Source organism: Colobus angolensis, unplaced genomic scaffold (genome assembly GCF_000951035.1).
Source record: "Colobus angolensis palliatus isolate OR3802 unplaced genomic scaffold, Cang.pa_1.0 Scaffold306, whole genome shotgun sequence".
NCBI classification, from domain to species: Eukaryota; Metazoa; Chordata; class Mammalia; order Primates; family Cercopithecidae; genus Colobus; species Colobus angolensis.
Window position 1 is genome coordinate 2,865,646 of NW_012116333.1, and position 25,474 is coordinate 2,891,119.

General features: G+C 39.0%; 1 protein-coding gene across 2 annotated transcripts in view; it reads right to left on the minus strand.

Annotated features, from left to right (window-relative positions):
- The window catches only part of LOC105517716 (DNA excision repair protein ERCC-6), a 75,649-nt gene that overhangs the window by 39,631 nt on the left and 10,544 nt on the right, over nucleotides 1–25,474 (minus strand). Inside the window, exons 5-6 of one of the 2 annotated variants that reach the window (XM_011950365.1) lie at nucleotides 9,136–9,264; nucleotides 3,917–4,075 (exon numbers count right to left, since the gene is read on the minus strand). In XM_011950365.1, the coding sequence (XP_011805755.1) occupies nucleotides 3,917–4,075; nucleotides 9,136–9,264 (288 nt within the window). Of the gene's footprint in view, nucleotides 1–3,916; nucleotides 4,076–9,135; nucleotides 9,265–18,199; nucleotides 20,205–25,474 lie in introns of those variants that run through there. The other variant, XM_011950366.1, reaches the window with a different exon arrangement.

Sequence of the window (25,474 nt, forward strand, 5' to 3'; positions counted from 1 at the left end):
AAAAAAAAAAAACCCATCTCTACCTAAACTACAAAAATTAGCCGGGTGTGGTGGTGAGTGTCTGTAATCCCAGCTGCTTGGGACGCTGAAGCATGAGAATTGCTTGAACCCGGGAGGCGGAGGTTGCAGCGAGCTGAGACTGCGCCACTGCACTCCAGCCTGGGCGACAAGAGCGAGACTCTGTCTCAAAACAAACAAACAAACAAAATACAACTTTTACAAATAACTAAAGAGTAAATCATACAGTGCTTGAAATATTAAAAATCATCTACTATACAACTGAAAAATAATCTGTAGTTCTATAGAAAAATAACGAAACTTTGGTCAAGCCCTAACTTAAATGAGGCCTATACTTATACTCCAACGTGACAAAATACCTATGTCTACTTTGAAACCCTCCCTGCCTCCAGCTACAGTCAGCACTGTCCCTGCCCTTCAACTGGGTGGAAAGGGTCAGACTACAAGAAGCCAGAGGCTACAGCAGACTCCGACACTCTTCCTACAGAGTTTCTAAGCTATGCTCCTCACCAAGGCAGGGCCTCTCTAGGCACCCCTCGAGCTCCCTGAGGAGAGTGGGACTCTGCCCTGGCCCCTTCCGTGGCAGCAAGCCTTTCTAAAAGGATTAAATGCACCAGCTTCTTTCTGTCCTCCAAGGGGAATAAAAGAGTTATCATCAATATGCACTTAGCAGGGATTAGGAAACAACCAATCAAAAGCTGTCTAAAACATTTTTACAACAAACTCACATTCAAATAAGCATAAATACATGTATATGTTTTTTCAGGTTATACAGTATTTTTTTCTTTTTTATAATACGCCTTCTGCAAACTGCTACATTGATGACTCACATTTTGTTATTTAAGGCTAGTGTATTCTTCCGGCTGAACATCTATCTGGCATTATCATGATGCCCTTTAATTTCTGCCATTTTCCCTCTAGTAGAAAAATTTGGAGATTTTCACGCTGAGTTGAGATCTAGAAGCAGACCTAGATTGTTGCTGGACCACAGCAGGACAATCAACTCCATTAACAGTCACGTCGTCAACTGAACCACCCTTTCCTAACCCCTAATTCCAGTGAGATGAACTTGAGTAATGGCTAAGTGTACTACAGTGATTAGCATCAATTACCAAACAGACTACAATTCCTTTAATCTCTGATTACCATTGATTACCTAATAAATTTAGGGCAAGCCAATAGCTCCATGGTCAAATATATCAACCTGCAAGATGGAAATCTGCTAGTCATACCCAGAACTTACCAGGAACAACAAAGTAAAATAATTATCCTTGAAAGTTTATTAAATTTAATAACATTATAAATTAACAAAATGATATCCAAGACTTTAAAAAATTAACTGAAGTTTGAAAAGTCAATTTATTTCCTTTTCATCGTAAGATTGAGGGGCCTATCATTATAATATGAACGGCAAAGTGAAAAGAAGGTGGCGTATCTATTATGAACGGGGAACACAGCAACCAGTATAGATGTTTATTAACCATATGTAATATGCTTCTCTGTCTTCTAGAAACACACATACAAAACACATTTTTAAAAAACAACAAATCAAATTTCTTTTACCATGAAGTTTCTTGGTACTACAGAGACACTGTTTCTACTTCAACGTTCATGGTCCTTAAAATTACAACACTAAAATCATCTCAAATTAGGGCCCCTCTACAGTTTGTAAGAGTTCACAGGAAATATACATAGCCAATGAGGCAATAACAGCTCACACAGAACTTCATTTGACCTTAAGAGCTATTTTTCTGTAAGACATAAATATAGAGAACTCCCAAATTCATCTGGTTCCAGAGAAGGATGTGTTATAAAGTTGTTAGGAAGATGCGGTCCAGTCCGCCCTGGTACATATGAACGGAGGGGACCACACTCCTCTGTAAACTTCCACTCATGAGGAGCCCAGGTGTTTGTGGTGCAGCACCACATTCTCACAAGCCACTTCCACCAATACCATCTTAATAAAGACAATCTGGGATGTAGTCCAATATGCCACGTTATTTCATTATAGAGAAGAGGATATAAGCATTGATAGTTAATTGATTACAGCTGCTGTTCATTATTAGCCTTGATTTCATTCTTAGTAGGACTGTCACCACCCAAGAGAGCATGTTTTAATTTTTAGATCAAAACTACACTGCAGGGATGACTTTAGGTTTCCCAGGACCCGAGCATTAGACTCCACGTAAGTTTGATGATAATAGGAAGGGAAGCAAAGAAAAGAAATGGGAAATAAGAAAATCCTAGAAACCATTTAAGGAAAGAAAGAGTCCTAGAAACTATTTGGAGGAGTTTGGGGTAGTCTAGTTACCAAAAACACCCAATAAAGTTGCAGAAAACAAGCCAACCAAAGAGCTTATTTGAAACAGAAAAAGCATTTTATTTGAAACAGAAAAAGCATATTAAAAAAATAAAGTCATAGATAAGACAACACTAAATGCCCACTTTCAACTTCAACTTTTCCTTAGATCTGGAATGTTTTCACATGCTTCCAAGCAAAATGTAATAGAATTCTCATATTTTGAAAAAATCCCCTGCTTCAATATAACTTCCTTGTAACAACAACAACAAAACGTTTAGCATTTAAAAATCTCCAAGTGTTTTCTTCCCCTTCCTACATCTATATAAATGCAACTGGGGTTCTAAAATATTCTAAAACTCCAAACACTCCTCACAGAAGTATTGATCTGCTAACTTAACGAAAAGAGTAAGAAATAAAAACAAAACACTAAACTCTGGAGACTAAAGAAACATGATCTTGACTCAGTTTATGGTTCATATTTGGCTCTCTACTAAGCTTTTCGCTGCTGATGAGCTGGAGTGTAGGAAGAACTTTGGGCACTTGCTGACTTCAGGCACACTGACACTACTGTAAAGGTTATCTCCAAATCATATGTAGTGAGTGTCTGAGGTTTCCAGGGCACACCCCTCTAGCTAACACCTTGCTCTTACTCTTTACATAAGTCCTGAAACACAAGGAGCTTGGACTTATCTGGGTTCAATATGATGAAATATCCTACATAATTTACCTACCAATATTTTTACCAATACCGATTTCTGTAAAGTCAATTTACAGTTTAAATATGGAAGTGCTCATAGTACTGTCTTTCAAAATAAAGTATTTCAGTCCTACCACACCAAACAGATTAAATGCTTATTCTTCTGGAATACAAAAGCCTTAATAGTTTATTTAAATTTCTAAAGAGAAGAAAGATTAACATCTAAACATAGTTTTCTACCATTTTAGGTAGTCACTTAGGTTTTGGCCTTAGAATTTATTACATAAGGTTCACAGATTGGGAAAGGCAGAAAGCACAGGGATCAGACAAGTAACTTCATTCAAAAACAAAAGAGAGAGCAAGCTATCTAGAAATGCTATCATGCACACTCATTATAAAGGAAATTAGGGAGAATGGCTTCTTCAAAGCTCCAACTCTCCCCATGAATAGACTTTGTACTTACTGTAATGCTCACCTGGTCTCCTGCCAGAACAACTATTTTAATGCAAAATTTAATAAATGGAACTAAAGGTATTATGTCTAATTTAAAATTCCATATTGTGTAAACTATTGATATTAACATAATTGAGTTTGTAAACAATCCATTTGTAGAAGCTAACCTTAGACATCGTATTGACCCAAAATATCTAGTGGGGCTCATCTGCAAAATGAAGCATCAATGCCTGGAATTCATTAAAAGTGTTACATGTTTAATTTCTCCTGCCCTACAGCTCCATTGTCTCGTAAAATTTTTCCTTTGATGTCCCCCACTAAAAGAATTAAAGGAATATTGTAATTGAAATATCATCAATAATTCACAAGACCCTCCTCCACAGCAATACATCTGATGAAATATTAATCGAGCTCCACAGACTGACAGTCTGCAGAGGAGCACTTGCCTGTAATTTGAACCACGAGTCCTGATCTTGCTGTAGCTCAGACCTGCCAAGAAGGCAATTATCTGGATGGTCTTGCCCAATCCCATTTCGTCTCCCAGAATTCCTCCTGCCTGCTGGCAGTGCAATTCCCACAGCCACCTAACACCTGTCTGCTGGTACCTACAACAACAAACACCAACAAGAAAAGAGAAAATGGCAAATGGTGGATAATACAGATCATAACAGAAAGTACTCATGAATTAATCATTTGGCTAGGTTCTAGTACCAGTCAGAGAAACATGCCGGATGTGTGTTTTACATGAGTATTATATTTATAAGGTCATACATTTTTGATCACCTAGGCATAAAATCACAAATTTTTCTTTACAAAACGTTAACACATTTCTAATTAAACTGATAGATGGGGTAATTAGAGACTATTTCCTTTCTTTTCAACATTAGAAATAGCTTGCTAAACAAGCATAAACTTACTATTTTTTACTCACTTTCTGGAGGGAAAAATCCCAAACATTTTTCATAAAGTTCCATTAATTTTTCTACAAAAAAGAGGCACTAATGTTTATTTTTCAATCTGAATAGCATCAAAAAAGCCAGACAGAGAACACCACAACCTACAGCTTATACTGTTGAAAAGTCACTTGGTAATCATATTATCTTTTAATAGAAAAAACTAAATTTTAAGGCCATAAACAAGTCTGAATAATAGGGCTGCTCTCAAAATTAGGACATAAGAGATGATTCTGTCATATTACTAGCAGATGCAAAAAAGAACAGTTTAAAGACTCAACAATAATACAAAAGGTCTTTTTAATATTTCAAAGCAGAAATTGATTCAGGGAGTTTACCATAGGTACAAAAAGATCATAGCTATTAAGATTTTAAATAAGGAATACGGGCCAAAGAGAAATAATTTAAATCACCCCCTGCCCCGCAAAAAGTAGAAGTTGATATTTTTCTTTCTCCATCAATGATATGTTTAATCTAAAACCTAAAAATAAAGTTAAAAAAAGAAAAATACAAAAAAATTTTCCGAGAGTGGAAAAAACACTTAACAACAGGGAATGGTATGAAGATTATATCCCAAGTTACAAAATCTAAAGCAAATATCACCTGAATTAAAAGATGATGCGTTAGATGAGGTGGCTCATGCCTGTAAATCCCAACACTTTGGGAAGCTGAGGCTGGAGGATCACTTAAGCTCAGGAGTTCAAGACCAGCCTGGGCAACATAGTGAGACTTCATCTCTACCAGAAAAAAAAAAAAATTAGCCTGGAGTGGTGGCACATGCCTGTGGTCCCAGCTACTTAGGAGGCTAAGGTGAGAGGACTGCTTGAGCCATGAAGGATGAGACTACAGTGAACCATGATTGTACCACCGGCTTCCAAACTGGGCAACAGAGTGAGATCCCATCTCTAATAAATAAATAAAAAGATGATGTAAGATAAAGGATTTTTTTTTTTCAAAGAAAACATCAAGGCTAATGGGCTACCCATTTTAAAAGAAGATGGTTTTGTTGTTTTGCTGCCCAAATATTTACTATCTGGTACCTGGTATGTCTACCTAAAATCTCATTTTGGACTTCAGCTCATTTAACTGGTTTTATTTAATCTCCTCTCGGTAAATATATCATAATTAACTTTCTCCAAGTATTCTGCAAAGCAATTCTAGAAGTCTGACTCTAGCTGTTCCATTATTACCTATCACATAATGAAAACTCTGAATGAGAATTTTGCTGCTTATTAAGTTTGCTAATTATAATACACACACTGGATATGCACCTTGGAGAAAAGGACTAAAAATCAAAACACGATGAAGTCTAGTACAGATACAAGATCGTTCAATTTGGGAAGAAGGAGAAATTCCAAAAATATGTGGTATATAATCAGAGAATAATGGCTACCACTTAAGGAGCCGGCTGCTGAGGAGGCACAGGCCAGGTGGTTTGGACACAGCCTCACAATCAACCTGCACAAAGGAGATCATCAGCACACTTTATCACTAGGAAACAAAAGCTCAGAATGGTTAAGTAACGTGCCAAAGGTCACATTGCTAGAAAAAAATGAGCAAGCCAGAGCTGAAATCCAGAACTGTATGTTTCCAAAGTGATTCTGGAAATGATCTAGACCAATAGCTGTCAGCCAGGGGTAATTTTTCTCCCTATGGGACATTTGGCAATGTCTAAACACATTTTTGTTACAACTGGAGAAGTGCAATAGTATAGGCCAGAGAAGCTGTTCAATATCTGATACTGCACAGGACAGTCCCCACAGCAACAAATTATTTAGCCCTAGACGTCAACTGTGTCAAGGTCGAGAAACCCTGATTTAGAACAAAAGTTGGTTCATGAACTGGCTACACTAGAATAATCTCAACTTTTGAAAAAGACATACGGCAAAAAGCTCTCCAAAAAAACTGATGTGCAATTAGTTTCCAGAATCACTAAATCTAGTCAATTGACCTCTTTTTGCTGAGATACAGAACAACCATGGGACCAGCTCCTCCAGTCAGGGAACAAAATCTCCCAGTGATTATTCTAGTGTATTATTCCTACACCACATTGCCTCCATCCTACATGGGTCCAACAACTCTTTTTGCTTGGGGCTCATCAACTTAATTAAAGTGGGAGAGTATGGAGAGGAGCAATTGAGAAATTATTAAAGGAATGGTAAATAGCATAGGATCCCTGAGAGGGGATCTCTCAGAAGGAACCTGAGAGGGGGTTAAGACAACTAGAATCTGTGTGGCCCAGGAGAGGCAGCATACAATGTGCTGGATGTTTCCTCATCTACAAATCTAATCTTTGAGGGCTTTCAAACAGCATGCGAATGTGTTTACAAGAAGATGAACAGCACTAAGAAAATGACATTAAAAAAATATCTTACTAGGCAGCATGTAAGTCGTATCTCGAGCAGGATCCCTAACAACTAGGGATAGTTACAAAGATAGCAAAGAGTGGCTCTTTCTTTCCACACAACACATGAAGGCCCTCAGATGGTATTTAAAGGAAATTCACTTGCAGATAATAAACAGTGTAAACCAATTACATAGTGTAAATAAAAACATACTATAGAATCTAGTTTTCAAAATTTTTGAAAGGCATGTAAAAATTACTTTTTAGGGACAGTTAAAGATTTTTGTAAATATACAACATAAAAAAATTTATTCTGCTATCCCTTGAGACTGAGGCATCACTATGTGACCACAGATAATTGGTGTGCATTGGCATTGCCACACTAACCCAAGATTGCATTTACTAGTGTGGCTGAAGGTAAGCTCAAAAGATTGAAGTTTGTCATTTGACTGCTAAATTAGATAGACAAATGTACTTGCTGGGCAAACTTTCAAAACAGAAATTTAAGTGTTAAACATTATCTTGCAGAAAATAGTACTTAAATGGCTAATTGTACCTTCTGACTCCCTTGTGTGCAACTCTATACCCTGTTAATTCAATTCCATAGAATGCAGTAAATACAGTAAAAAATATATCTACAGTTTAAAATTAAATTGGCCCCGCTAAAATGTAATCGTAAAAGAAAAATGAAGACTATCGATCCTGTTAATTTTTTTCATACAGCAAAAGAAAATGAACAGAAGTTTTATGACATTTACAAAATATTTAAAATCCTGTTTTTGCACAGATTAAAAAACAATACTTTCCAGGAATGTGCAATTAAGACTAATTTTTAAAAAACAAATATTATTTATATTAACTACTATAGAGTTTTGTCAATACACTGAATCCTAAATACTTTTAGTAAGCAAAGTTTAGTTCTATTAATTGTGAAATATCTTTGCTAGAAAATCTGACATTTATACAAAAATGCAGACTCAACTTAATCCTTGAGGATATTTGCCAAATCACTTACTACACATACACAGAAGCATCCTGTCTTTTTTAAATCAATTTAATCTATAATTTGGGTATTCCTTTTGCTAGTACAACACTGATGGTATTTGGCTTGTTTCTTAATAAACAATCACTTTAGAGAAAACAAAAAGAGTTGCCAATAAATGTGGCCTTTATTTACCTTTCCATAGTTAATTTTCATTTGGGAGAAGCAATAAACAAAGCAACTACCTCTCTGCAAATATTACTACAGATTCGGATTTCAACTTCTGCATGGCTGTTCCTCTGTCCAGTTAAAGCAATCACATCAAGTCACTTCATATCTTCAGAGTTTAGCTTTCTATAATGTTTAGTGGGATAAAATAACTACTCTTCGCTCTCCACTTCCCCATGGAGAGAAAAATTAAAACTGTAATATAAGCTCTTTGAGAGAAAATATAAAGAGCATGCTGTTTTTAAGTAGACTTCTTCCACAAGTTTAGGGCATGGCTGACAACTGAATCTATAAAGGAGACTAAACTTAATCATCTCAAAGAAAGAACTTTGCATCCTGCTCCCAACCACAAATTGATTACACAAAAGAGACAGAAAGAAGCCATGTAATGGTTTAACTTCCTATATGCATCTAAGAAGGCTTCCTAAATTATCTTGTTAAGTAAATCCCAGGAGTGATGAGACTGAAAATGTTCCTCAGTATTTACATTCATCACGGGAGACCGGCCAGCCCTTAGAGATGACATGCACGCATCTATCAGGCAGCATCCGGTCATCTCCAATGCTTGGCCACTGACACATGAAACCTGGCTTCAGATAGCAACTTAATCGTCAAGGTGTTGCCCATATCTTCTCTTTTGACATTAGAATGACATCCTACATAAAATATTCAGATGCACATTTGGTCAGCTCAAAAATATTATACCTTCAGGTACAATATAAGACACTCAAAACATCTCAAAAGTTTTTTATTCCCACATATAAGAAAAAAAAATCCTTCCCAATATTGATTTTAACATGCAACTCTTCCTATTAATCTGATTTAAGAAATTAGGAGTTTGGCACCTTAAAATTACTAAGAACAAAAAATTATTCAACATAGATGGCTTTTAAATGTGTTACTTTTAGTCTGCTGAGACAGGTCCGTATAGATTCATCAGTTTACAAACATACCCAATGTACACTTTAGTCAATTTATTATCATCCAATTTTAATGAACAGCACGTGGCTATAATTTCATTTGACAGTATCTGTTTTTGCAATAAATTGCTGCAAGTACCTTCAGGGCCCACAGGTAACTACTATGTAATTCCTAAAATGTTAATTTGTACATAATGGCTTGACAGCAAATAGAAAGGAAAGAACACATTGTACATACTTAAAAAGCTTTTTGAACAGAAAACCTGGCACTTTAAAACCTTCATCAAATTCAGCATCGCTTTCCTCAGAATCGTCCTCCAGCTTCAGACGTTTCTCTTTGTCCTGCAGTCTCAGTTTATTCCATCTCCTACCATAAAAATAAAAATCATATTTCCATTATTTTGATCACAAGATAGATTTAAAAAGATAGCTCCTGATAATGTACAAGAAAAAACAGGCAAATTACAATGGTCTCTTAGGTTAATGCTGCCATTATTACCCAAAACACGGATATTCAAAGAGGAAAAACAATTCTTCTCTCCAGCCATTTCAATTCATTTCTTATGTAAATTATTACAGCTGCACTAGAAATATTTCTTTAAGGTCTCATTTCATTATCAAAACTACTTTCTCCTCTTCTGGCATACCCTAAGGGAAAATTTCTCTGCTAGTTCGTAATACATGAAATTAGTTCTAGAAAAGATTCAGTAAAGATTTCAATATAATTGAGTGTCTTCACAACAGCAATACTATGTAACAAAAAATAGATTTTATTTATAATTACTGTTTCTGTGCTAAAGATATGATAATCACAGCATAAAACAACAAAGTACCTTAAACGTAAAGCAAATTTTGGGTCAAAAATCACTGAATCAGGTTCACATTACTGATTACTTAACTGGGGGAAGAGGCATCAGCAATATATAAGCACTGATAGTGCTACCACTCAAAAATATGTGTTCACTGAATAAAATCTAAGTTACAAATTTAGTAATATACTTTCAGATATAAAATAAGGCGAACACTTAAATATTTCAGAAGGAAATATATTTCATCTAAATATCTGAAAGTCTTAGCAACACACCAAGGTTATGGAGAAGGTGCACCCATTTAACAAGACTAATTTTGCATTTATATAACTATAATGGACCCTAGTTGTCATGAGTGGAAAAAAAAAAAAGCCTCAAATTCTATTCACTTTCAAAATAAAAAGATGACTTTTTTCATTTGGCATGGTGCAACTGATGCTCTGAATTTCACAAAATGGTGGAAATGGAATAAAACAATAATACAGAGAAATGCTTTCAAACTATAATTAAAAAAAAACTCACAGGAAGTAAGAGCAGCAACACATATACAGCATTTATCTGCCACTGACTATGCAAGAGTAAGACAGAATGCCTGAGGCAAGGCAAGGGAAAATGAAAGGGTAATACTACACATGCTGCCTGGCCAGAGGTATGGTGTACTGTCCATTACAAAACCAGCACAGAGCCCAATACTAGTATCTGAGTAGCTGCTGGTGGGCCTTAAAGCACATCCTCTGATAAACCCTTGCCTTGTTGAAAATTTCAACTCTTCAAGGTAACAAAAGGAAGGGCTAGCTAAAATTTACTTGTGATCAATAAGAACTGGTGATCTGAAATTGCACTGCACGGTAGTAAAGGACCTATAAATAAGATCAATGAAGTACTGTTGGTCATTTCCAGAGAAGAACAGCAAATGGAAGAGGCAGTATATGGCCAAGTCAAGGAAATAGCTATCATCTGACAATAGTTTAATAAGTGGTACTCTTTTTATATAAAAACTTAATGTCCTTTTTGTGCTTAACTTCTAAAGGCAATCTCTTCTTCTCCACCGGTATTTTTCTTCCTTAAAAATTATCACCGTGCAATGGACAAAATGAAGTATCTCTAGGTGGTTGTGAGTCTTCTGGGTTTCATGTTATTTACAAATTTAGTTAAATGCAATGGTGTACAACAACCGTTCTTGACAGAGAGCAATTCTGTCCCTTCAACCCCACCCTGGGGTAATCTGACCATGCCTGGAGATATTCTTGGTTGTTACAACTGTGGAAGGAGTTGGGAGGATATACTACTACTGGCATCTTGCATGTGAGTCCAGGTATGCTGCTAAATATCCTACAGCACACAGGACAGCCCCCAAACCCCCCAGTAAAAAGTTATCAAGTCTCAAATGTCAATAATGTCAAAGCCAAGAAGTCCTGGCATATAGGTATCCCTTACTATCAAAACTTAGAAACTGAATAGATATACTTTCCTGATACACATATCTGAATTCTTGCTACTCACTCTGTAATTCAGCAATCGAGCAGTTTACATAATGAAAGAGTCCTCAGTATCAAAACTATGAACTCAGAGCCAAACTTCTGCATAACAAAGGATACTTGTATTTAGTAAACTTGTGGATAACATAAACCTTGGAAGAATCACAGCCACTTAAACATACTTCACTTTGCAATTTCTCCAAGAAAATTTTACAGAAGGAGAAATAAAAACACCAGAATATATTGCCTTTAGAAGTCTGGCACAATAAGGTCATTAAATATTTTACATACAGGGTATCACTTTTTAAACTTCATTGATATATGACGACCATTTCCTTAGACTTAGCCAGTCAATCTTTGTGGCTGTTAAATTTCCCACCACATCACTCTGCATCGACAAGATTCAGCTTCCTCCCCCTCCCTCCCTCCTAAAATATATAGGCATCTTGTCACCACAGAACTCAGCACCTAGGAAACCACATAAGCCACTACAGAAACGATTGTATTCAGTGCCTTCCGCTTCATAAAGAAAGATGAAAAGGGCCAAACATTTATTCAGTTTGGCTAAAGGATGACTAAAAGTGGTGGGGAAAATCATTATTGCCTACAAGTATTTGTATCATTGTGAAGACAAATCGCCCCAGTAGAATTATACACATATTAAAGACAGAAAATACCATGGTTATAAAACCACACACATACAGAGAGGCGAAGAGATTCTTCTGTTACATACGCAATACTTCCTCATGTGACTTATAGCCAAAATAGACCTGACCATCTGATAAGGGTCCACTGAAGCAGCACAGCTGAAGGTGGGGCCGACAAGTATACCACAGCGCACTAGGGAAAGGGGGAGAACCAAGTTCATCTGCACATACACAGAAACATGCCTTCCCCATCCCAGATGCTGCCAAGAGACTTTAAGGTGCTCTCTTTAACATGTCTAACCAGCCTGTCCTGTAGTCTGGCAGGCTGAGCAGTCTGTCTGGCCAGCAGATGTAAAGGATTCTGTATACGAACACACTGGGTTTGACATATGCAGAAGTGCAGGCCCAGGCACAAAAGTCTGAGCTCAGACTGGCTGTAGTCAAATCCTGGTGCCATTTACTAGCTCATGAACCCTCAGCAAGTAACTTAACTTCGTCAGCATCTAAGTTTCCTCTACTGTGAGATGGGGAGAACAGCAGCACCTACTTCACTGGGTTCTGGGAAGGATTAAATAAGGTGTCGCATATAAAGCACCTTAGCACAGAACCTAGATTAGGAAGTGCTTAATAAACTGATATAGTATTATATATAACCACACACATTTTCTGAAATCCTCACGACAACCCTGCAGCAGATACTATTATTACGTTCACTGAAAGAAGAGAAAACAGGTTACATATGTGGCCCAATACAATGTGCATATTGCAATGTACTGTTTAACAGAACTATCTGAACATGTATACCTGAACAGAAACTGTGATAGCTCATCAAATGGATGCTCAGTAAATTATTATGAATAATGTGTTCACCATAGGAGTAAAGACACCTAGTCTTCAGATGGTACCTGTTGGAATATCTTAATTTAAAAATTCTGTCACAAATTTGTAAATAGTAAACCGCCATTAAGTATGGCAGTCCTTTACGTGATAGTAACAAAAATAGATACAGATTGACTTAAAATTGGTAGGGAGTGGGTAAGAATTAAGATCTGCACCAAGTAAGCTGAAATCTTAAAAATTAGAAATGACCTCAAAATGTCTAAATTCTGTTATTTCAATAAGTAGACCAGTTAACTGAGAAAAAGCAGAAGGGAGCAGTAAATAGTCCAATATTTACCCTTTTAGAAAACAAATAACTTTTTCATGTTCTCCAGTCTCTCATTTTAAAAAATCCACACACGTAATAGTCACAGCTGCAGCCACATAAAACGAAGTGGTGGACATGGTGTTCACTGGCTGTGTTTCTAGCTCCTCACACAACTGCCAGATTCAGCCTGCTGTCAACTCCACTGGCAGCCAATTACAAGAGAAGCTGGGAACAAATATAAACCTAAAATTCCAGTCAGATGCAGACAGAGAAAACACTCCCTGGTTTCCCTACATTCATGCAGGAATGAGAATCTGGCCCAGGCTGTGGGGCCTGGGGCTGAGACTGCAATAATCATCTGTCAGAAGCAACTCAGACCCAGCACAACCAGTTGAACAATACTAGGAACAATGCTTCCTCCAGTTGTAACCTATTAGGGTGCCTTGTCAATGGAACCCTGAAAGCTAGTTACTGTCATTTAATTTATTTTAGAAGAATTTTCAGCATTCTGAGGATGTTCAAAGTAAGTAAGTGGAAAGACACAGCTAGCTATCACTGTGCCATACCATGTATGCAGCCTCCTCATCTCTGTGCACCTGCATTCCTGTACTGTCCCCAAATCCTTCCCCCAACACACATATCTACACATTCAGCAGACCTTTCATACCCTCACTCACGCAGCACCTCCACTCATAGAAACCTCCCATGACCAGCCAGACTTAGGCGTCCTGTCTTCTAAGGGCCCTCCCAATCCCGTGACATCTTGGACACACCTGGGATCTCTACTACAGTGCCCATCAAGTGTAGCATACTGTGAAATCCATACCAGTGTCCTCCTCCACTGGACTGGAAGCCACCTGGGGACAGACACTGTCTTAGCCATTTTTATAGCACTAGAGACTGGTATAATGCCTCCTCATGGCAGGCAGTAAGTGCTGAATGAATGAATGAAGTTCATAATCGGGTTAGGGAAAAGGAAGACACAGACAGAGAAGCATGGCTTGAAAATGGTCAAAAGGGGTCACCCAGAAATGGGTTCTGGAAACTTTCTGTTCTATCTCATTTAGAGCCTACCTCTTGCTGCATTTCCTACTCCTTCTACCCATATGACTTTAAAGCACTGCTCCTAGCTCTGTCCACTGGATAAAAATGGTTAAGGTTCACTACAAAAAAATGAACCATAACGAGGGTGGCTGCAACATCACAGAAGTTCTTAATTTAGAATCTTATAACAAAAAAAAGAGATAAGGAGAAGGAAAGCTCATTATTTTGAACAATAAAAAGGTAAATAAATAAAAACTTGTGTGATATAAGTCTGTGCTCCATTTTTTGGGTTCATCACCAGCAGGTAACGGTAAGGAGCCTGGTTTCTGCATGCCAGCTGACAGGAAGAACCAGGAGCCCTGAGTTTGGTCCCAAGCTTCCCCAGGACCAGGTGGGAAAGGCTGGGCAAAAGAAGCACCTTCTTATGACAGAATTCTTATGACAGGAAAAAAGTCTAGCCTTAAACTGTATTTACATTATTAGGAAGGAAATAGTGTTTTTGATGTTCCTACTTTCATTTGTTTCTTTAATATATACATGTAAAAGTCACAGCTGCACCCAAATAAAACAAAGTAAGTGTGTTGCTCATCTTATTTTTTTCTTTTTCTTTTTTTTGAGAAAAAGTCTCGCTCTGTCACCTCAGCTGGAGGGCAGTGGCGCGATCTCAGCTCACTGCAACTTCCACTTTCCAGATTCAAGCAATCCTTGTGCCTCAGCCTCCAGAGTAGCTAGGACTACAGGCGTGCACCACCATGTCCGGATGATTTTTGTATTTTTTGGTGTAGATGGGGTTTTGCCATGTCGGCCAAGCTGGTCTCAAACTGACCTCAAGTGATCTGCCTGCCTTGCCTTCCAAAGTGCTAGGATTGCAGGCTTTAGCCAACATTCCCGACCCATCAAGGCATTTTCTAACTCCTAAAGCCCCTGTCAGGCTCCAGTGGTGGCCACTAGAGGAGAACCCAGCAACAGACACAGATTTAAGATAATCTCAGATAAATGTAGGCAAAAGAGGTGCATTACAGGCCTTTAACTAGTAAGGGGAGGCCTGAACTGTAGAAAACATAATGTAACGTTATTGAATCTGCCTCCTCCACCACAAAATGAGCCAAATAATGACTTTTTATGAGGACTAAATGAAATAATGTATGTACATTATACTTTTGACTACATAAATTTCAGATGCTGCAACAGTTGGCAGATTACACAAAAAGATTGAGAAATTTTAATTAATTGCAGGTTAAATGGGAATAAAAAATAGCAAATGTCAAAACACCTATTGCAATCTTAGGCCAGCAGCAGCTCAGTTCAACCCCCAAGCATAGAAGACTGTCATGCTAGTTCACTCCATACTGGTCAGTCAAGATCGGCAGGACATTCCAGTCAGGACATCCTATCATCCAGGACAGCAAGGAGGCTGGAAATCAAGCCAAAAGAGAAGACACAGAAGACCTAACTACACTTAGAACCAAGGGGCATGTTGCATGGTTTGTCCCCTAGACAGATGTCTAGTGCCCCCTAGTGTGTTCAAAGGAGAAATAATTGTATTTCTTCCCAATATTGATACCGTACTTATATTTTTATAGATATTTTATCATTAAGTGGGCCTTAAGCTTATTTTTAAAAATGTATAAAAGGTACCAAAAGCATAACATCAATAAAACAAAGTTTGTAACAGTTAATGATTTTGCTATGCCTATGATAGGTTGAACAGTCCTTATCCAAAATGCTTGGGACAAGAAGTGTTTTGGATTTTGGAATATTTGTGTGTATACACAATGAGATATATTGGGATGGGACCCAAGACTAAACATGAATTCATTTATGTTTCATATTCATTCATTATGTTTCATAACTTACACACACAGATTGAAGGTAATGTTATACAATATTTTGTGCATGAAACAAAGTTTTGACTGTGTTTTGACTGAGACCCAACATATGAGGTCAAATATGGAATTTTCCACTTGTGGCATCAGGTTGCTAAAACATTTTCAGATTTTGGATTTTCAGACTAGGGATGTCAACCTGTGGTATCAATTGTCAAACTGCCTTTACTTGTGAAAGGTCACATTTTCGTATCAGTATTTATATACCCTCCTTCATGGTTCTCACAGACCCTCATTTCAAGCATCTTACTGCCTTGGTGGAATCTCTGTCATAACTTTTAGCTAGTGGGCGTGTAACAAGAATAGCTAATATTTACTGAGTGCCTGATGTATGCCAAATATCTTACACATATCATCACCCATGAAGAAGGTATGCTGTGATCCCCATCCTACCCCATCTTGTGAGTGGACACACAAGACCTCAGAGCTATCCTGCAAGGCTCTGGCACTCACTCCATGGCCCGTGGTGTCTAACTCATATACTATATACTGCCTCCTTAAGGAAAGTCAGCTAGCTCTGGACAAGTTTTGTTTTGAGATTACATATATACACATACGTACATATTTTTTAATTGGGTCAGAAAACAGATAGTAATTATGACTGATAGTGACACTGGGCACTGGGCACTATTTTAAGTATTTCACATTTATTAATTCATTTAATCTTTACAGCCTAATAAGGAAGATACTGTATGTATGAGTCCATTTTCACACTGCTATAAAGAAATACCCGAGCACAGTTCGGCATGGCTGGGGAGGCCTCAGGAAACTTACAATCATGGTGGAAGGTGAAGGGCACCTTCTTCACAAGGTGGCAGGAAGTAGTGAGTGCAAGCACAGGAAAAACTCCCACTTTTAAAACTATAAGCTCTCATAAAAACTAACTGTCATGAGAACAGCATGGGGGAAACTGCCCCCATTATCCAGTCACTTCCCATCAGGTTCCTCCCTTGACACATGGGGATTACAATTCAAGATGAGATTTGGGTGGGGACAGAAACCCAAACCATATCAATACTATTGTTACTGTTATTCTCTCTCTCTCTTTTTTTTTTTTTTAACAGTTAAAGCAGACAGGGAGAAAGAAAGGAAACTGTCCAAGATTACCAATGAGTTAAAGAAAAGATTCAAACCCAGATAATCAGGTTCTAGAGTCTATACTTCTATCTGTTACATAATACTGTCTTCAAAAAGTATTTTCCAAACTCCCTAGTACCACTCCTTTTCTCACAGTGCCAGAGGAAGGGTCCTCTTTAACTGCCACAGAACGAAAGCAATTGCACAAGGACAAACCAAATTCTAAAACTTCAAACCATATGTTGTCTTAAAAAAATATCAGGACTAAGGTTTAAAGAAGAGAAAGACTGCCTTCATTTTTGTACAATATGATTCCTTCCCCACCTTAATACTGTGCAAGGTAAGTCAAAACTCACTTTTCACTACACCCCTGCAAACTCTTCCAAGTAACAGTAAAATCAGTTTAGCACTTCTTCGAACTGTATATAATCTAGGCTGAACAATCATGTAATATACATTTTATACTAAACAAATCAATGTACACAACTGCCCATACCAACACACAAAAAGGACAGAATACACATATTAATGGGAATTGTCAAATATTAGTAGCCCAAGATCATACTAATAAAACAAACATGCTGTCTCCAAAACTTCAAGGAAGGCACCTATCGTGGTGCTCAAATTTCAAAACAGATCTTATTGCTCTACTGTAATATTTTTATGTTGCAAGGGTCACTGTACACAAAGCAGTTTAAATCTGCACTGTTTGTAAGTAAAAAGCTGTGTATCACACAGTTAAATCATTCTTAAGAGAGTGACATTTCAACCTCAGGATCATTCTCTACCTATTGCAATATCCATTTAAGAAATCCAACAACAGAGGCACAATGAGTACAATTTGATTTTTAAAAATATATTCAGGCACCAAGCTGGGTATTTAATATAGTTTGCATTCTGTAGTATGATAGGCTTTCTATTTCAGACAGCTAAGAATCCCTTACAGATTAGTCTAATTTGCTAAATTGAGATACTTGGTGTTTTACTTTTCTTATCTGCCTTTTTATGGTCTATCTGGGTAAACTTAATTGGCACATCTGAGCAGATGAAATACCCTCAGTTAGGAGAGCAGATCTCATGGAGTAAATTAAGACTGATGCAGACAATTATGCCCAGAGCCAAAAATGAAAGGTGTGCAGAGCAGGAAGCAAAATTAGTCTTCATTTGTGTCTCAGCTTTGTTATTTAAAAGAAGCCAATGTGCTCTCTAAGAAAACATCTTTAACCCATTTATGTCTAAGGTTACAATATTTTGAATTTTTGCATTAAATTCATATGTTACCTAGAAAAATTCAAGGAACAAAAATTTGAAGATAAAAAAATTTATTATGTTCCATTGTTATGTGATGTTCCAAAATTGGAACACTAGGCAAAACCACTGTACATAATGTATAAAATTATGTTTCTTGTCTCAGGAGGTGGTGACACCTGCTATTCAGTGTGATATTCAATGGAACACTTCACATGTAAGGCAACATCACATTTTTCACATCGAAAAGTGGTGTTCTTATGACATTCAGCGCACCGCGTTTGCTTTCCCTGTTTGACTATCACATGATTTATGCCATCAAAACGGGAGTTAATGTTACGCTTCTGAGGTCTTCCTTTCTGGCCAGGTTCTGGAGGATGACCATAGGTCTCCAGATAATGGCATACCACACGTCGACGAAACTCCAGAAAATCCACTGGTTTCTCATCATATGTTTTATGCAATTGCCAAGCATTTTGTAAGACCAATTCGAAACAGAACAAAAGAGGGCTTGAATACCATTTCTTTCCACGGATTGAGGCCCGATACTTATCAATGTTTTCATCAGCTCTGTCTACGCCTCCCATGAATTGGTTATACACTTTGATCATGTTTGGCTGCTGAACTTGGATCTTCTTTTTCAATTTCTGGGAATAACGACTGACAAGACACAGGGGATGGATACCAGCACCAGATGAGGCAACAGTGACAACACTGTTATCATTCCATCTGCAGACAATATTGCCTTTGCCATCAATTCGATAATCAAATGTGCCTCTTTCTTTTTTCTTTAAAGCTACATCTGATTCCAATGGAACTTTGTCAATGTGATCCTTTCTCACTGTACCTGTTGCCTGATGTCCCATTGAACTGAGCTTATCAAGAAGTGCAATACTGGTGAAAAAGTTATTGAACACAAAATGGTATTGTCCAGGGTGCGCCTCTGTAAGTGCCTCACTAAACTGAAGGACAAGTGACGCACCAACACCATATTCCTCATGTTTAGTATTTGGGTTTTTACCCTGATACGGCTGAAACCAGCAAATGTAGCCCAGACAGGTGGCACCACACCAAAACTTATAGCCAAACCGAATGGGCTTCCCCCGAATAAACTGTTTGCACCCATGACGACCAAAATAAGGAACCATGAATTCATCGAAGCTGAAATATGTTTCATTTGGAACAAATTTCATGCATCTCTCATTGAGTTTGCTTATGAGAGGTCGCAATTTGGAAAATTTGTCCACTGGATCCAAATTTGCATTGTCAGCAACATGCAAATTAGAAAATATAGTTTCAAATCGGTCACGTCTCATGGCAGCACTAACCAGTACATTATGCACATCTGTTCTTTGTTCCCAAAACATACGCCTTCTAGGAACTGAAACATAACCACTCAGAAAAATAATTCCCAGAAAACATTTGAATTCAGAGCTAGTCAAGCCAAGATGTACACCTTTACTGTGAGCATATAAGTTGGAGTACTTGACAATGAGTTCAATGACCTCGTCATCAAGAAAAAGTTCAAGAATTTCTGTGGGAGTTCTCATTTCGGTGAAGAAATCGTTTGGTGGTGCTGTAACTCTACCTGCTACAGGTTGTACAGTTAGGTCGGCTTTTTTCCATTTGCAAACAATTTTTGTCATTTTCCTCCTCCTTGATGGTGGAGGTTGCTGCACAGTAGACGTAGATGGAACTTCGTCAGGAGAGTCATCTTTAGGTGCGTATGAGGGATCATCAGAGTCAGACTCAGCATCAGAGCCATCTTGAATAAGATACGCAGCTGTGTGCAACAAAGAACCTGGCAGATTATTTATTGTTCCACCTTCTTCATCTCCTGATTCCTCATCAGAAACAGGTGCTGTAGCATTTTCAGGTGGTTGTATCACTATAGCACTTGCTTCTATGCTGTCATCTGTCTCTAAAAGGTCAGTTATTTCATGTAAACTTAGTGTTCGAGGCATCTTGGGACTAAAACGGAAAAAAGGTATTATTAGTCCTAGTGGTAGTGGTTTTGCCTAGTGTTCCAAAAATGGAACATGAAAAATGCCAAACCCATAACTAATGCAACAGTAATACTTTCTGTATTTTCTTTTTACTGCACAATAGCATAACTAATAGAGAAGTTCTAGTATAGGATGTAGTGCAATAAAGTTATATGTACCTGTCTTTGGATACTTTCTCAAAAATGTTTCTGAAAACTCACATCACTTTTGACAAGCTCCCAGCACGCCAGTATCTGTAGCAGTAACTAACTCTGTGTACCACGTGGTAACATGCACCCTCAGGAGGTAGACATGTGTGAAAAATCAGACCTTGGCAATGACACTGAGCAGTAGGGTATAAATAACTCCCACACGCTTAGCATTCCAATAATGGAACACTAGGCATAAATAGGTTTTAAGAGTGTAACTTTTTCTTTCAACTTACAGATTCCTAAAAAAAAAAGAACATAGGCATCTTTCTTTCTTTTTTTTTTTTTTTTTCCTCCCAGGCTCAAGTGATCCACCCGCCTCAGTCTTGTGGGTAGCTGGGACTACAGGCGCACACCACCACACCCAGGTAACTTTTTCTACTTTTTGTAGAGATGGGGTTTCACCATGTTGCTCAGGCTGGTCTCGAACTCTTGAGCTCAAGCAATCCTCCTGCCTTAGCCTCCAAAAGTAATGCGTTTACTGGTATGAGCCATTGTGCCCGGCCAGGCTTATTTCTTGAGAAAAATGACCTCTCAGAGAAGTTAAGAACATTCTTAAAATCATTATATTTAGGTTTCTGGGTAAAATCTTAAACTTTTACTAAACTCAGATTTTGGGAGAGTTTTGTTTTTTCTCCTTAATTTGGGCTTTAAAAAAAAAGGCATGATCAAGTCAACCTCCATATTGTCAGTTGGCCTTTGCTGAAGCACAGCCTAAAATTGCTAAATCCTCATCGGGTACAACCAGGATCCAAATTAAGGACAGATAGGACAATCCCAGTGCAAACAGGTGCTAGACAGAAGGAAGAGGTTCCTGGAAGACAATAAAATGGAAACAGGCTGGGAGGGTGGTGGTTCTCAGGGCACTGCCTTTAGAAGCATTTCAGGATAGGAATGGGACAATGGGGTGGAGTTGGCCCCCATCAAATGGAGGGAGAAACCAGGCACTGAAGCAATGCTTGTCCGAGTCTGCTGCAGCAAACCAAGCTGTGAGATCACTCTCATGTGTCCCAAACCACCTTCAGACCCCTTTTCCTTCTCCAAGACCTTCCACTGACTGCTACCTTGAGCAAATGACTTCATCTCTCTGGGCTCAAAGTCCTATCTCCTGGGTAGCTGTAAGGATTAAACCCATTAACCTATGGAACAAGAAGAACCACAGGAACCACTAAGAGGTATGCATTCAAACATGTCAGCCATCGATGTTCTTGTGCACCACCCCCGTCCCCGCCCCCACCCCCACTTAATGCCACCCTTGCTCAGGCCCTCAAGGCCTCAACGTTCCAAATCCACAAGACTCTCTTCGTAACAGTCATCCTACTTGGCTTGACCCCTCAGCATCTGAAATGCTGAGAGCTTTCTCCTCAGAACACTGGATGTGCACAACCCAACCCTCCCAAGCCAGGATCCAATGGGGCCCTGGCCACAGAGGCCCAGTGCTCAGGGGAAGGACAATGAAGAGTATTATCTTCACAGAAGATTACGTCTCACAGTCTATTAGAAGACATTCTGTAAGACTTACACAATCAATGGAATCTTTATCAGCCCTTTACATCTCAAAGTTACTCATACAAAAAAGGTAAAAAATAGGGCACGAGAAAAACCTTTAGGATCAAAACTGTATTAAAAATCAATTACATCAACAGACATCAAGACTACAGATTCAGGTTACACGAGACCATGAAGTAAATTCGATCCCTATCCACACCATACTTGCCAGGTCTTCCATACTCCTGAGCCATCTCCCCATATCCTCATCCAATTCCCAGATCACAGGCTTAGGTTTTTGGTTTGGTTTCCAGTCCAATGGAGGTGGGGGCAGCTATGTGTTGATTCTTGGCACCACCCTGTGGTCATACCTAAATATTGCACCTTCTACTCAATTCCACCAAGGCAAGGAAACACAAGTATGTAGAGGGCCCAGTCAACTTAAAATCTCAGCTCTACTTCACAGTAAGACTGTGGGCAAACCAATTAACTGGAGGGGCCATGATTATAACCATGTAAACATGTGTATTCACAGAACCAAAGACTGGAATGACATGTAGAAAATAAAAACACAAAAAATAGAGGCCATTTTTTCATCTTATCATCATACTTTTACAATAAAAAACAGGGACTCATCAGAAGTGCTGAAAGGTGGTGAGGGAGCCTTCAAACCATTCAGAGGAACCAACTCAAATCCACTTCGGGCTGTGTGTTTAGCAGCTTAGCCCAATGCACCAGGTCATCTGAGGAGACTCAGGCACCGCCTACTGAAGAGTCCATTTCTGAATTCCCCACTGTGTTTCCCTGATCGGGGTGGGCACAGGTTGGGGATATATCCCAGAGGCAATTATTTGCTGAGTGTGGCCCAAAGTAGAGAAAATAGCATTACATTCTCAAGCCTCAACATCCTTACCAACAATGCTTTCCAACTGCCTCAAAGCTCTCCTAAATGAGAATACAGTTATTTCTGAACAAGGGCCTGTGGACCATGAAGAATGTCACCAAGCTCCCCCTAGAGTCAGCAGGAACTCAGCCAAAGCACAAGTGCAGTGCCCAGCTCCTCCTGCCCCGCACCTGCCGCCTCAGACTCCCCAGGTTGAGCCCAGGCCCCTACCCACTGAAAGTGTTCCCCATGTGATTCTGACACACACACCTCACAAGAACCAGATGATCTATGACATATAGCATTTAGCGAAGGCTCCCTGCCAGGCCCTCCCCTGTGTACATACAACTGTGCAGGGCACATAAAAGAGGATTTTTGAGAAACTGATATACAAACTGCATTAGCCAAAAGCTGCAGCCCCAAAAAGAAGAAATATGTAAGACTGACTTATTTCTATCCCTAGATCCCAAACCTGACAGTGATCAGAGCCACCTGGGAACATTTTTTAAAAGTCCTGCCCGGTGACCCCTCGCTAGACTTCCTGAGTCAGCATCTCTCCAGTGTTGGGGGCTCCCAGTGACACTGCATAATCAGTCTGTGGGTGGGGAAGCTTTGCTCTAGTCTGTGCTTATTGCCAAGAAAGTAGTCTGTGAGGGCAACAACTTAAATAATAACCGCTGGCAGATGAAAACAGAGTAAGAGCTTGGGGGAATGAGTTTAAGTCAAATAATAAATGCTAACCCTAGTCCTGGCAGCAAGAAGAGACAAAAACATATCTGGAAGTGCATCTTCTCACTCAGGATGCAACCCATCTATGCCCACAGCCTGACCAAGCAGCGCTGACCACTGCTGGAAAAAGAGGCAGGAGTCAGTGACATTTGTTTCCTATGGCAAGGTTGGCAACTACCTAGCATGAATGTTGCTAGTTCCCCACTGTGCGTATGATAGACATCACCAAGGAACTGCACACTCTTTCCCAGCCCACCCAAAAAGGGCCTCGGAGCCCCCTGAATAGACTACCACTCCCCAGAAATCAGAGCTGGCTGGAGAGTGAAGCCCACCCAGCCTCCCCGTCCTCAGCCTCTCTGCATATTGTGGCATCACACCAACCTCCAAGGCAATCCAAATGAGAACCCTGAGGAAATAATGTGCCTCCAAAGAGAAGCAAATTCCTTCCCCTCTCAATGATGCACCTGGAGTTTAGGGGCAAATGTGTAACGTTGTTAATTGGGATAAGAGCCATATTAATATATCTGAGCTACCCAACAAGACGAGGCCCTACACTGGATGAACTTCCTCCATAGTCTCTCCCAAATATCTCAATCTGAATTCATTATTCCCTTCACACTTGGTTAGGTTCTATTTGTGTCCAAGTCCATCAACGGACTGCAAATTTTTTGCCAGAAACCCTTGAAGCCAGTCCAAGGATGCAAACATGCATTCCTGACATGAAAGCAAAGATAAAGCTATGTGGGCTGACCTCGAATATGTCAACTGGCAAGTGAATCAACAACATGGAGGTAACAAGGACTGTGGACAAGCGCCCTGATTTTTATCACCCTGAAGGGGAAAGGTTCATATGAAATGTTTGGTCTTCTGGGCCACCCAGGGCTGTCTTGGCTGCACAGCCTGGACTAGGTAAGTAGCATGTAGATGCTCACCAGGAACTCACATCACTCAAACACTGAAGGTGTGTTAGTCCTATTAAATATTTATTTGGCACCTGGAGCTCCCAGGCCCACAATGTGCAAAGCAATAGTATATTTTAAGAAAGCAGTAGACCTCACAACCAACAGCCAATAGCAAATGGAAACTGTGGTAGCACAAAATTAAAATGAAAAAATAATGTATGTTTTATAAGACCTGTATATCATTGACCATAGAACCGACAGAACATTTACTTCTAAGCAGTGGCTCATCCATCCTGTATGATATGAAATGGTATGAAAACCAGGGAACCCACTGAGGAGCTGGCCTCGAGATACAGTTCAGTGCAGAGGAGGGGGCAGGAGAAACATGTGGGAAGGGGGAATACACAGTTTGAAAAATGGTTAAAACTTCAAAGACTGAGCTGATGGTTTGAGCCAAATGAAGGAAAGCAGGATCCAAGGTGCGACTGCCCAGTTCCATAAAGAAGCTATGGAAAGGGCTTGACGGGAAATTCCTAGTACCAGCTAAAATAAAGGTACCTAGTTAGGGTGAACCTAGTGCCAGTGAAAGGCCGATGGCTCTCACGCTGAGAGAATAAAGAGGATGAGATATCCAGAAGTCACCCACTCTCACTTCCTAGAGTTGAAAAGAGCATTATAATTAACAGGCTACACCCTCAGTAAAAGGTGTTAAGTTCAGCTAAGGGTGCCTATCCTGAGAACTATTCCTAAATTCTAACCTCCACAAAAAAACTAATTTTCTATGTTGTAAACTATATGACTTTATTCTAATCATCCATCGTCAAACCACTGCTAAGACAAGCAACCCTAAAGGTCTTTTTGTTTCTCCAGGGAATAGCATTACCATTTCAATCAGTCTACAAAGATCAGCAATGAGTAACAAAATATAGAGAGACTGGCAGTTCTAATACGCTTCTCAATCCTGAGCATTTTATTTTCCTTTAACATCCCCCAATCCAGACAGCACCAAAGGAGACGTAATACAAATATTTCAATGTGGATATCT